This window comes from Protomyctophum parallelum (genome assembly GCF_964188405.1).
Source record: "Protomyctophum parallelum genome assembly, chromosome: 6".
In the NCBI taxonomy this organism is placed as follows: Eukaryota; Metazoa; Chordata; class Actinopteri; order Myctophiformes; family Myctophidae; genus Protomyctophum; species Protomyctophum parallelum.
The window spans coordinates 48,346,248-48,360,639 of NC_139701.1; the positions used below are offsets into that span (position 1 = coordinate 48,346,248).

A 14,392-nucleotide genomic window follows, 5' to 3' on the forward strand; every position below is an offset into this window, starting at 1 on the left:
CCCCAGGTTGCTCTTAGTCACAGTGGTGGTCCCCAGGTTGCTCTTAGTCACAGTGGTGGTCCCCAGGTTTCACTTAGTCACAGTGGTGGTCCCCAGGTTGCTCTTAGTCACAGTGGTGGTCCCCAGGTTGCTCTTAGTCACATTGGTGGTCCCCAGGTTGCTCTTAGTCACAGTGGTGGTCCCCAGGTTGCTCTTAGTCACAGTGGTGGTCCCCAGGTTGCTCTTAGGTCACATTCTCACCTAATACTTCGGTAGACTCAGATCCGTATGGGCGGGGAAAGGGGATACTTGCATATTTAATTGGCTGCGGTTTGCCTTCACAGTGTCATTCGCAGCAATTGGAAACGCAGCAGGGGGGACCTTTATCAATGTGTTCCGTTCATAAACTATAGCCTACACAGTGAAATCTATGGTGATAAAATTACACTCATAACGTGCATGTGTCGTGCCGTCTGGGACCCCCCCCCCCCCCCTCTCTCTCTCTCTACGCACGCAGCCGCCACACACTGTTCTTTTGGGCATGCAGCACAGCGCTGCGTGAGCGCACTGATATAACTCCCCAGTCCCACACAGTGACAGCACTCCATGTTTACAGCACGCACAGACAGACAGACAGAATATTATGTAGGCTATAATACACTGCAGTGTTTTTATGTATTTTCTTAAGCAATTGATTAATGTAGCCTACACGTCCTCATTTCGATCAGGGCTTCAGTCTCCTTATTCGACCACGTCTATCCACAGTAACGGGACATCTTTGCGCTGCGTAAAATATGCCTTCTCCGTCTCCAACTGTGTTCAGCTCCTCACCCGCCACATTATGTTTGCTTCATTTCCTTTATTTACTGCGGGTTGCATTCACACCTGCACCGAATCGTAGTCAAGTGCGATTCGAAGCGAAGCGAAACCCACGTTTTTGGGCGGAGTAAAATGCGGTTATTTGCTGCGCATTAGGATTCCAATGAGCCTTCACACCTGCCAAACGAAGCGCACTTTCTGACAATGCGCAGCAGGATTCGTTTTAATCGCAGCAAAGCTCTCTGGTATGAATGCGACCTTAGTCACAGTGGTGGTCCCCAGGTTGCTCTTAGTCACAGTGGTGGTCCCCAGGTTGCTCTTAGTCACAGTGGTGGTCCCTGGGTCAGAATCAGTTGAAAACCCCTGGTTTACTGGAAGGTCATGAAATGTATCCCTGAAGTGACATAGTCAAAAAAAGAAAAGGGAAAACCTACACTGTAATCAGGCACCCTGTCTTTGTACTGCTTGCTGTTTTAATTTCCTTCTTTTATTGGTTCCACGTGTCGCTGTTATTTACACTTTTTATTCTTCATTTTATAGTATTATTTGTTTGCTTGTTCAATCCAGGGGGGCAGTCAGCCAGATATTTCGTGAAGCCTCATTTGAAATCGATAGTTCATATAATGGCCTGTTGTGGCGCTGGACTGGACCCAAAAAGCCCCATAGCTCCATAGAGGCCCATGTATTTTGGCCCAACTTCACCTAGACTGTATTACCTTAATAAACATGGTCATGAATACTTTCTTCTTCCAGTCACTAGTTTAAGGTCTCATTTCTAATGTCATAATATTCTTTTTGGAAAATTATGGTCCCATTAATTAAAATAATGACCATAAAGTCGCGTATGTTCTGAGGGGCGTGGCTACCGTTACCGTCTATGATCGGGATTCCCCTCCCACTCAAGAGTCTACTCCTCCCACTCGAGTCAAAATAAAAACCAACGGAGAAGAAGGGGGGAAGTCCCGCCTCGTTGTCTGGGCAGCCAATGGCCAGCTGGACCCAAACGGAGCCAGCCAATGGCCAGCTGGTCCAAAACGGATCTAGAAAGATGGCGATTTACAGTGCATTAGAATGCAAGGGATTTCAGGCTTCATTTTACGTTCATGTTAGACCCGGGGAACGCTTTGTCCATATTTTTTACAGTCTATGGTTCAATCAGCAGCTGCTATAGTCATGGCTGCCAGTTCCCACCTGATGTTGTGTGGGAGTCCAGACTGCTCCAGACCGTACTGAATAACTGCTAGCTTACATAATGTCTTGAGGCTAGGACTGAAGTCTAAGACATACAGGTCACCAGGTGTGTTTCCTCCAAAGAGGATGACACGATCTCCCATCATGCAACAGCACATCCTATTCAACCTACGTGGGGGTTTCCCCTTGGGCTCAACCTTCTTCCAGGAGAAGGTCTCTGGACTGAATTTCCACAGATGGTTACCGCAGCGAACACCACATATGTACAGCTCTCCATTGTAGGTAAAGGCTGAATGTTGAACGCGTCCTTCTGGACGAAGCTGTGCAGAAGGTGTGTCCAGCCAGTGGTTGGTCTCTGTGTCAAACACTCTGATGGTGTTGTAGTCCTGACTCCACCCATAGCCTCCAAATACAAACATCTTTGTCCCGATGATGGTAGCAGAGTGACATTCTGTACCAGGAGGTGGAGTTCCTCTGATGTTAATTAAAGTCCAGACCATTGTGGTGGTGTCCAACTTGTACATGTCATTAGTCAATTCACTCTGGGTTGATCCTCCATGAATATACATGACCTTCCCCAAAACACAGGCTGAGTGGCAATTCCTCTCCTCTGGAACGGTTCCAGAAACCTGTGGTTTGAACCATGTGTGGGCGTCAACATCAAATGCATAAAGAACATTGCAGTTAGGATAACCTCCCCAGAGGTAGACAGTGTCTTCAATCAGCACAGCTGTGTGGCCCCAGAGCCTGGAGGGAACCTCATGGTGACGTTCTCCTGTTCCATATGTCTCTGGGGTCAATTTCCTCCAACATAAAGACACGGTGTTGAAGACGTGTACCTCAATGTGACCTCTTCCCCTCTGGTTTCCGTCTCCTCCAAAGCAGTAGATCTCGTGTCCGACCACCACAGCAGCAGACCGGTCCTTCCTATCTTCTCCTTCCAGATGTATCGTCCAGTGAAACATTTCACACAGCAGCTCCACCGTCAATGAGTGTTGACAACGAGTTTACAGATGAACTTTTTATGATGAAGGCAGTGAGTTTCCTCGTTGCAAGTCTCTAACTGATGTTTAGTGTGTCGGACAAGTCTTTATAAAGAGCAATTACACGGTTGTGATGTCATGGCGTGATTACGTCATGCTGCAGTGGAGCGAGATGTCTAGATCTCGATAACAAGCTTATCGAGTACCCGGTATCAATAAGCTTTGGGCGTATTGAGTACCCGGTATCGATAAGCTTTGGGCTTATCGAGTACCCGGTATCGATAAGCTTTGGGCTTATCGAGTACCCGGTATCGATAAGCTTTGGGCTTATCCAGTACCCGGTATCGATAAGCTTTGGGCTTATCCAGTACCCGGTATCGATAAGCTTTGGGCTTATCCAGTACCCGGTATCGATAAGCTTTGGGCTTATCGAGTACCCGGTATCGATAAGCTTTGGGCTTATCCAGTACCCGGTATCAATAAGCTTTGGGCTTATCGAGTACCCGGTATCGATAAGCTTAGTGAATTGGGCCTAATAGTGTTTTATTGGCTGTTTTTGTCACATGCATGGAAACAAATCAACACCCGCCCGCCCGGTTCAGGAATACACAGCCTTCCGTTTCAGAAAAATAGCCATTGCACCAGGTCTCTAAGTCTTCTTTCAATCACCATTCATCCATCCATCCATCTTCAACCGCTTATCCGTAGTCGGGTTGCGGGGGGCAACAGCTCCACCAGAGAGCTCCAGACTTCCCTCTCCAGAGCAACATTAGTGACTTCCAGATGTCATAGAGCCCAACGTGTCAGATGTCATAGAGCCCAACGTGTCAGATGTCATAGAGCCCAACGTGTCAGATGTCATAGAGCCCAACGTGTCAGATGTCATAGAGCCCAACGTGTTAGATGTCATAGAGCCCAACGTGTCAGATGTCATAGAGCCCAACGTCCTAGTCGGATATGTGTGGAGACTAAATATCCAACGAGCAGCTCTCCCAGATCCGATTCTATGAATGGAAGTGAGAGTCTTGGTTACATGGGGGTGGCTGCTACGAAGGCTTTCACCTAGAGCTCCATATATGGGCATATTGGAGATGTTTAGCACTGACATCAGGCTAATAATGCCATCGTCATCGCCACACGCATTCAGTAGAACTGTACAAAAGAAGCATCAGAACTTGGTGGTGAACAAACGCTATAACGCTATTTTCGTGCTCGGACAGACAGACCCAGGGACACAGGGACAGACCCAGGGACACACATAGCTGTCTATAGGAGTGGTTGCACCAGTCCAAAAGATTCCCCCGAATTATCGACATTGGCTCATATTCAGTTTAAAAGTTATTAATTTATGAATCACAAAGTGTTTCATACAATCAATGAAATGTAGCCCAACAACCGATTGGACCAGAGCCAGATGTAGGCCTGTTTGGCAGTGCACTGTGCAGTGTGGGTTTTATTTTAAAAATTTTGTCACCTGGTTTTAGTGTTAGTCTAGTTTTAGTCGACTAAATATCATAAGATTTTAGTCGACTAAACAATTGATTTAGTCGAACAAAATGTATTTTACGGCCTTGATGCCGTCAAAATGACAGTTTTTTCACTTGCTGAAAATAGACGATCTACAAGCCCACAGCGTGTCGTTTTCGTCAGTGAAAAAAGGTAGTCGACGAACATTTTTCGTCTTGGTTTTAGTCGACGAAAACAACCCTGGCACTGTGCAGTGCAGAAACATCATTGCCTTGATGTATATAACGAGCATCACAGCTGAATACAGACACTCTGAGAGTCTGCAGTCATTTCTCTCCAAAAGGCCTCGAATAAGATGGAATCAGATTATTGTGATTATGGTATCACATGCTCAATTAATTTCCCCTAATCTTTGATTTGCGGGACGCGGGACAGTAGTGCTATTTGGGGACAGTACCGCGAGATGGGGGACGGGTGGTCGGCCCCACCCGACACAATAGTGGTGGTCCCCAGGTTGCTCTTAGTCACAGTGGTGGTCCCCAGGTTGCTCTTAGTCACAGTGGTGGTCCCCAGGTTGCTCTTAGTCACAGTGGTGGTCCCCAGGTTGCTCTTAGTCACAGTGGTGGTCCCCAGGTTGCTCTTAGTCACAGTGGTGGTCCCCAGGTTGCTCTTAGTCACAATGCTGGTCCCCAGGTTGCTCTTAGTCACAGTGGTGGTCCCCAGGTTGCTCTTAGTCACAGTGGTGGTCCCCAGGTTGCTCTTAGTCACAGTGGTGGTCCCCAGGTTGCTCTTAGTCACAGTGGTGGTCCCTGGGTCAAAATCGGTTGAAAACCCCTGGTTTACTGGAAGGTCATGAAATGTATCCCTGAAGTGACATAGTGAAATAAAGAAAAGGGAAAACCTACACTGTAATCTTTGTACTGCTTGCTGTTTTAATTTCCTTCTTTTATTGGTTCCACGTGTCGCTGTTATTTATACTTTTTATACTTCATTTTATAGTATTATTTGTTTGCTTGTTCAATCAGCATTTGTTGCTATAGTCATGGCAGCCAGTTCCCACCTGATGTTGTGTGGGAGTTCAAACTGCTCCAGACCGTACTGAATAACCTCTAGCTTACATAATGTCTTGAGGCTCGGACTGAAGTCTAAGACATGCAGGTCACCAGGTGTGTTTACTCCAAAGAGAATGACACGATCTCCCACCATGCAACAGCACATCCTATTCAACCTACGTGGACGTTTCCCCTTGGGCTCAACCTTCTTCCAGGAGAAGGTCTCTGGACTGAATTTCCACAGATCATTTAAGTACTTGTTACCGTTCCAGCCACCACATATGTACAGCTCTCCATTGTAGGTAAAGGCTGAATGATCAAAGCGTCCTTCTGGACGAAGCTGTGCAGAAGGTGTGTCCAGCCAGAGGTTGGTCTCTGTGTCAAACACACTGATGGTGTTGTCATAGCCTCGAAATACAATCATCTTTGTCCCGATGATGGTAGCAGAGTGACATGCTGTAGCAGGAGGTGGAGTTCCTCTGGTGTTAATTAAAGTCCAGACCATTGTGGTGGTGTCCAACTTGTAGATGTCATTAGTCAATTCACTCTGTGTTGATCCTCCATGAATATACATGACCTTCCCCAAAACACAGGCTGAGTGGTTCATCCTCCCCTCTGGAACGGTCCCAGAAACCTGTGGTTTGAACCATGTATGGGCGTCGACATCAAATGCATAAAGAACATTGTCGTAAGGATAACCTCCCCAGAGGTAGACAGTGTCTTCAATCAGCACAGCTGTGTGGCCATAGCGCCTGGAGGGAACCTCATGGTGGCGTTCTCCTGTTCCACGGGGCTCTGGGGTCAACTCCCTCCAGCTCAAAGACTTTGTGTTGAAGACGTTCACATAAATCTTCTTCTTGTCGCCACAACAGTGACCTCCAAAGCAGTACACAGTGTCTCACTGTCACAGCTCTTTGATTGGCTGTCTCTGGTCCTCTCAGACGCTCCGCCCAGCACAACATTACTCACTAGGATAGATAAGTCCTATTGGTCAATGGTATCCTATTGGTCAATGGTATCCTATTGGTCAGTGGTATCCTATTGGTCAAATCCTGCTGTGTAAAAGCATGGAATATATAAAATAGCTCAAAGCTCTTGTGCTGGTTGCCTATAGGTCAGAACCCTGCAGTGGTGTCACTGTCCACGCATTCAGTAGAACTGTACAAAAGAAGCATCAGAACTTGGTGGTGGACAAACGCTATAACGCTATTTTCGTGCTCGGACAGACAGACCCAGGGACACAGGGACAGACCCAGGGACACACATAGCTGTCTATAGGAGTGGTTGCACCAGTCCAAAAGATTCCCCCGAATTATCGACATTGGCTCATATTCAGTTTAAAAGTTATTAATTTATGAATCACAAAGTGTTTCATACAATCAATGAAATGTAGCCCAACAACCGATTGGACCAGAGCCAGATGTAGGCCTGTTTGGCAGTGCACTGTTCAGATTCAGATTCAGATTCAGATACCTTTATTAGCCATTGTGTAAAACACATAGGAATTTGCTTTGACATTTGACATGTGTGCATTTCTTTTCCTTTTTTCACATATATCGAAAAAACAACAACAACACAAATACAACACCGTGCAGGAAGTATAAATATAAAGTGCAGAGTTTATGGAATAGTGCAAAACATGTCCGGTGACACTCCCTATAGGGGGCAGGGGTGGGAGGGAAACCAGAGTCATTTAGCAGCCTGGCGGCTGAGGGGTAAAAAGCTCAGTCTGTGGCGGACTTTTGTAGCCTTCAGCAGCCGCAACCGTCTCCCAGAGGGGAGCAGGGTGAGGAGGCCGTGGCCAGGGTGGGAGGGGTCTCCCAGAGGGGAGCAGGGTGAGGAGGCCGTGGCCAGGGTGGGAGGGGTCGGCCATGATTTTCCTTCCTCTCTTCAGCGCCCTAGAGTCGTGAAGGGACTTGAGGGAGGGCAGAGGACGGCCAATCACCCTCTCTGCAGAGCGTATCAGCCGTTGCAGCTTGGCGAGATGTTTTGCAGCTGCAGCGGGGAACCAGGTGATGATGGAGTGAGTGAGAATGGACTCAATGATGGCTGTGTAAAACGGAGCCATCATGGTCCTTGAAAGTCTGAACTTCCTCAGCTGCCTGAGGAAGTTCAGCCTCTTCTGGGCCTTCTTCAGGAGGGCCATGATGTTTAGGTCCCACTTCAGGTCCCGAGAGAGAATCATGCCCAGGAACCGACATGACTCTACTGGGGTCAGCTGGGTGATGGGAGGGGCTGCGTTCCTCCTGAAGTCCACCACCATTTCCACTGTCTTTAGAGCGTTAAGCTCTAAGTTGTTGTTGTTATCCCCAAGTTGCTCTTAGTCACAGTGGTGGTCCCCAGGTTGCTCTTAGTCACAGTGGTGGTCCCCAGGTTGCTCTTAGTCACAGTGGTGGTCCCCAGGTTGCTCTTAATCACAATGGTGGTCCCCAGGTTGCTCTTAGTCACAATGGTGGTCCCCAGGTTGCTCTTAGTCACAGTGGTGGTCCCCAGGTTGCTCTTAGTCACAGTGGTGGTCCCCAGGATGCTCTTAGTCACAATGGTGGTCCCCAGGTTGCTCTTAGTCACAGTGGTGGTCCCCAGGTTGCTCTTAGTCACAATGGTGGTCCCCAGGTTGCTCTTAGTCACAGTGGTGGTCCCCAGGTTGCTCTTAGTCACAGTGGTGGTCCCCAGGTTGCTCGTAGTCACAGTGGTGGTCCCTGGGTCAAAATCAGTTGAAAACCCCTGGTTTACTGGAAGGTCATGAAATGTATCCCTGAAGTGACATAGTCAAAAAAAGAAAAGGGAAAACCTACACTGTAATCTTTGTACTGCTTGCTGTTTTAATTTCCTTCTTTTATTGGTTCCACGTGTCGCTGTTATTTATACTTTTTATACTTCATTTTATAGTATTATTTGTTTGCTTGTTCAATCAGCATTTGTTGCTATAGTCATGGCTGCCAGTTCCCACCTGATGTTGTGTGGGAGTTCAAACTGCTCCAGACCGTACTGAATAACCTCTAGCTTACATAATGTCTTGAGGCTAGGACTGAAGTCTAAGACATGCAGTTCACCAGGTGTGTTTTCTCCAAAGAGAATGACACGATCTCCCACCATGCAACAGCACATCCTATTCAACCTACGTGGACGTTTCCCCTTGGGCTCAACCTTCTTCCAGGAGAAGGTCTCTGGACTGAATTTCCACAGATCATTTAAGTCCTGGTTACCGCAGCGACCACCACATATGTACAGCTCTCCATTGTAGGTAAAGGCTGAATGATCCGAGCGTCCTTCTGGAAGAAGCTGTGCAGAAGGTGTGTCCAGCCAGTGGTTGGTCTCTGTGTCAAACACTCTGATGGTGTTGTAGTCCTGACCCCACCACCTCCAGCCTCCAAATACAAACATCTTTGTCCCGATGATGGTAGCAGAGTGACCTAATGAAGCAGGAGGTGGAGTTCCTCTGGTGTCGATTAAAGACCAGACCATTGTGGTGGTGTCCAACTTGTACATGTCATTAGTGTATGCACTCTGGGTTGATCCTCCATGAATAAACATGACCTTCCCCAAAACACAGGCTGAGTGGTACCACCTCCCCTCTGGAACGGTCCCGGAAACCTGTGGTTTGATCCATCTGTGGGCGTCGACATCAAATGCATAAAGAACATTGCAGTAACTATCCCCTCCCCAGAGGTAGACAGTGTCTTCAATCAGCACAGCTGTGTGGCCCTCACACCTGGAGGGAACCTCATGGTGGCGTTCTCCTGTTCCACGGGTCTCTGGGGTCAACTCCCTCCAGATCAAAGACTTTGTGTTGAAGACGTTCACATCAATCTTCTTCTCGTCGTCACAACAGTCTCCTCCAAAGCAGTACACACAGTGTCTCACTGTCACAGCTCTTTGATTGGCTGTCTCTGGTCCTCTCAGACGCTCCGCCCAGCTCAACATTACTCACTAGGATAGATAAGTCCTATTGGTCAATGGTATCCTATTGGTCAATGGTATCCTATTGGTCAGTGGTATCCTATTGGTCAAATCCTGCTGTGTAAAAGCATGGAATATATAAAATAGCTCAAAGCTCTTGTGCTGGTTGCCTATAGGTCAGAACCCTGCAGTGGTGTCCCATTAGAAGTTAAACCAGGATGCTTAACCTTCTGCTCAGAACCTTCAGCAGAGCCCTGCTATATATTACCCCACTATGCTTTGTCACAATGACTGAGCCAATCAGATCTGTCCGTATATGGATTCTACCACATCGATCTGACGTCGGCACTAATAAGTCAGCCTGGAACAAATGTAGGGATTGTCGTTCTAGACATGTCAGATGTCATAGAGCCCAACGTGTCAGATGTCATAGAGCCCAACGTGTCAGATGTCATAGAGCCCAACGTGTCAGATGTCATAGAGCCCAACGTCCTAGTCGGATATGTGTGGAGACTAAATAACCAACGAGCAGCTCTCCCAGATCAGATTCTATGAATGGAAGTGAGAGTCTTGGTTACATGGGGGTGGCTGCTACGAAGGCTTTCACCTAGAGCTCCATATATGGGCATATCGGAGATGTTTAGCACTGACATCAGGCTAATAATGCCATCGTCATCGTCACACGCATACAGTAGAACTGTACAAAAGAAGCATCAGAACTTGGTGGTGAACAAACGCTATAACGCTATTTTCGTGCTCGGACAGACAGACCCAAGGACACAGGGACAGACCCAGGGACACACATAGCTGTCTATAGGAGTGGTTGCACCAGTCCAAAAGATTCCCCCGAATTATCGACATTGGCTCATATTCAGTTTAAAAGTTATTAATTTATGAATCACAAAGTGTTTCATACAATCAATTAAATGTAGCCCAACAACCGATTGGACCAGAGCCAGATGTAGGCCTGTTTGGCAGTGCACTGTGCAGTGTGGGTTCAGTCTTAGGGCTGTATTTTGCGTGTCTTAAGTACCAGGTCTTATTCCCTAACTTGAGTAAACTAAAGACCTGGAGGCGTGATCAATGCTCTTTGGCCACTCAGAATAGCCAAATGGCATTGATCACGCCTCCAGGTCTTTAGTTTACTCAAGTTAGGAAATAAGACCTGGTACTTAAGACACACATGGGTAGATTTTGAAGGTGCGTTTTACCAATGGAAATACATAAATTGGCCTCGCTCTGCGCACATTCGTATTATGAAAGGCATATCGGCCCGTGTTGAACGCACTGACCCGTGTTGAACGCACACACATTATGGCTTACCGCGGTCCTGAATATTTTAGCATTGTGGGAGTGTCCATATGTTAATTATTTTCGCTTTGCGCAATTTGCTATTAAGCCCCTTGACCTAAAGACACTCAGCGCATAACGATTAGACGTGGGTCTGACCACCTCATAAACGCAAAAAGCACTGTTTGATTTGACACTTGAGCGGCTCTGAGAGGCTGCTAGAGTGTTGCCATGTCTGTTTATTATAAGCGGCTTATTTTTCTGTAAAGTTGCTTTCTGTGTGGTTGCTTTTCTTGTTTCTAAAGTGGTTATTTGGGCTTTTCTCCTAATGTTGTTTAAACCAGTGATCCTCACACAGCACATTCCGATGTCAATGATCCCCAGATGAATGCATTTGCCCAACTAAGGACAGCTAATCCAAAAATTAAATAAAAAGATTACTTTTGAAAATAGCAGATCTATACCAGCTCACAATGCATCACATTCATTCATTAAAACTATGAACTCTGACTGCAGGGGGATATATAATGATCATTATAACAATGTGCAAGAACATATTTAAAAAGAAGGAAGAACTTTATAGTTGTGGACAATCAAAATATGTTTTTTTATTTTAATGTGGTGTCATTCAAATTAATCTGGATATGGCAGACTCACTATTTAGAAAATAAAAACATGGCACTTCATTTAAAATAGGTTACAGACCCCTGTTATATGCGCTTATTTTTATAGACCTATTTACTTGTGTTAAACTTACCACATATGTACAGCTCTCCATTGTAGGTAAAGGCTGAATGTTGAACGCGTCCTTCTGGACGAAGCTGTGCAGAAGGTGTGTCCAGCCAGTGGTTGGTCTCTGTGTCAAACACTCTGATGGTGTTGTAGTCCTGACTCCACCCATAGCCTCCAAATACAAACATCTTTGTCCCGATGATGGTAGCAGAGTGACTGTATGTAGCAGGAGGTGGAGTTCCTCTGATGTTAATTAAAGTCCAGACCATTGTGGTGGTCATGGCCGTATCCAGCACTTCACAGGTGGGGGGGACCAATCCGAACCGGCCCACATGCACGGGCGCGAAGCGCCCGTGCATGTGAAAAAATCGGGTATTTGCGGTTATAAAGTCGTTATTTTCGGGTAAAAATGGGTCTGCACAGCAGAAATAGCCTAGTGCAAATCTTACCTTTTTGATGAGCCTGCCCGAGACATACACTGCTTTAACCAGCACTGGGCATAACACACAACTTCCTGAATCCTATCCAAGTTCCCCCATAGAAATACACTGAAATCTCCACTATAGCGACCCCGTGTGGAGATTTCAGTGTATTCTTATGATGTATACATACATCATTACCTTGTTTTGCCTCCTGCTGTGTAAAGATGTGAAATACACATTTGTATTGAAGACCAGGTAGACAGACACCCAAGTCCAAGCTCAACTATAATAGCCTGTTGTCACTTATTTGGTGCATATCTTGGCATTAGTGCATAGTTATTCTCTTTTCCATACTCTCCATATTTGCTTTTGCTACAATATGAAGAAGCAGCCAGCAGGAAACTAAATGAATGAAATTAAATGAATAACGTATTAAGGTATTAATATTTATAGAATCCATACAAAAGTACAGTGGTGGAATAAATATTTACTTAATTAAAAGTAACCAAGTTCAGTATTTTTCATGTTGTGGTATGAACTGTTCAAATGCTTGTATTGAAATACCAAAAGTATATTAGGCACCAAAAACACATTATGTAGAAACTCCAGGTTTCCAAACCGTGTGTGCAGTGCACAGTGCACACACATGGATATGTCACGACCACTTACAGTAAGAAAAACTAAAAATCAATGGCATCAAAGAGTGAAAAAGTAGCAATACCACGATACTGAAATGTACTGTAAAATGCCTTTATTTAATTATCAGTGCAAATGTATTGGCATCCCAAATAAATAAAAGTACTACATTTCAAGTAGAGTGGCTCATCAAGTCAGCTGCAAAGTGCAAAATAAGTACTGTAAACATTCTCAGACTCAAACATAAAATAAATTAAATGAAAAATGCTGAGGGGCAGTGACACACACACTCAAACACTCACAAAAATACAATCAAACGGGCTCCTCATCCTCAATTTCACAGGTTTCATTTGGTTCTTTCCCAGGTTCCACTGGAAACACTCCAAACACATGACGTCTTCTATCGTTGACTGAGATGAATTCCTTGCAAATCTTTGTTATGTCCAAGGCATCCATCCTGTCCTGATGAATATGACAAACTGACACACTATTCAGCCGTTTCTGCTTCATGCTATTTCGAAGCCATGTCTTCAGCCTTCTCAGTGCACTGAAGCTCCTCTCAGCTTCAGCAGAAGACATAGGGATGACCAACAGCAACCTCACAAGGACCTCCACCTGTGGAAAAAGAACTCTGAATCTAGGGGCCATGGCTCTCAGGATCTGTGCAGCTTCTGTGCTTGATTTGTAGGCGTTGTCTTTCTTGAACATGGCCAACTGTACATCCAGCATCCTCCTGTTGATCTCTGGATACTGTTCCACAACATCACTACTTTTCCCAGTTATCAGCACATTCTCCAACTTCTCAAGTACTTCAAGGCTTTCTTGCTTGAATCTCTCAGTGAATTGCACATCTACTGTGTCAAGAACCTGGAAGAACTCCCCTCTGAAGTATTGCAGAGCAGATGTTGGGGCATGTGGTGTAGCTTGACCAGTCAAGCGTTTTGGTGGGTTGCGGTTACGAGGCATCTCGATGGGACTCAGCTTTAATGAGGTGACCAGCTCTACTGCACTGTCAAAAATCTTTTTGAATGTTTCCTCATTTCTTTTCTGCTTCATGGTTTTCTTGACCAGATCTATAGCAGACTGCATGCCGGCAATTGTGCCACGTTTGGTTTGCAGGGATTTACAGAGGCACTCCATTTCCTCGAGAACCTCTAGAGCAAGACGGAGTCCCAGGACTGTGTTGCCATCTTGGAACCGGTCCAGTAGACCATTTGCCTTTGGGGCACTATCAGAGGCAGACCTTCCCATTTCTTTCAAGCTGAGCAACACTGCCTCATACTGTTGGAAAAGGGCATGGATGGCTTTAACCCGCACAGTCCACCGGGTAGGACACAGTGGTTTCAGTGTCGTGAAGGTCCCAGCTTCAGATGTTGCTATGGACTGAAATATGGTCTTGAACTTTCCCGAAAGTCCATACAGACGCCCCAGTTCATGGACCCACTGCAGCGCATCACGGACTACTAAACAAACTTTACAAGCTGCCTGGGTGATTAGGTTGAGACAGTGAGGACCACAGTGTATATACAGTGCCAGTGGTTGCACTCGCGAAAGAAAGGCCTGTGCACCATTATATTTTCCAGACATATTTGCTGCTCCGTCGTATGTCTGTCCCCTAAGTCCATCAAGAGACAAATGCAAACGAAGCAGCACGTCTTGGGCTATGTTGGCTAGGTTTTCTCCTGTTGTGAGCGTCGCCTCATATAAACCAACAAACTCTTCGTGAGGAAACAGATCTTTGTCGACGTAACGGAAACAGATTGATTCCTGTTCGGTCCCCGTTATGTCCTGTGTTCCATCTATAATGATGGAGTATTGCAACTGTGGTTGTTGTTGGATTTCAGTGGCTATTTCTCTGACGATGGAGTTTGCCATTATGCTCAAGATCTCATTTTGGATAACAGGGCTTGTGTAATCCCGT

The 14,392-nt window shown here is 46.0% G+C and overlaps 2 protein-coding genes across 2 annotated transcripts; both read right to left on the reverse strand.

Moving 5' to 3' along the window:
- Nucleotides 1–1,949: 1,949 nt before the first annotated feature.
- Nucleotides 1,950–7,754, reverse strand: LOC310860059 (kelch domain-containing protein 3-like; the record flags this gene model as incomplete). Its single annotated transcript, XM_083766821.1, has 2 exons — nt 1,950–2,719; nt 7,337–7,754. 2 exons carry the CDS (start codon nt 7,752–7,754, stop codon nt 1,950–1,952), a joined length of 1,188 nt encoding a protein of 395 aa, XP_083622947.1.
- Nucleotides 7,755–8,398: 644 nt separating this feature from the next.
- On the reverse strand, nt 8,399–9,415 carry LOC310860060 (kelch domain-containing protein 3-like; the record flags this gene model as incomplete). Its single annotated transcript, XM_083766822.1, has 1 exon — nt 8,399–9,415. The coding sequence occupies one exon, from the start codon at nt 9,413–9,415 to the stop codon at nt 8,399–8,401; it is 1,017 nt and encodes a 338-aa protein (XP_083622948.1).
- Between the last annotated feature and the right edge of the window lie 4,977 nt (nt 9,416–14,392).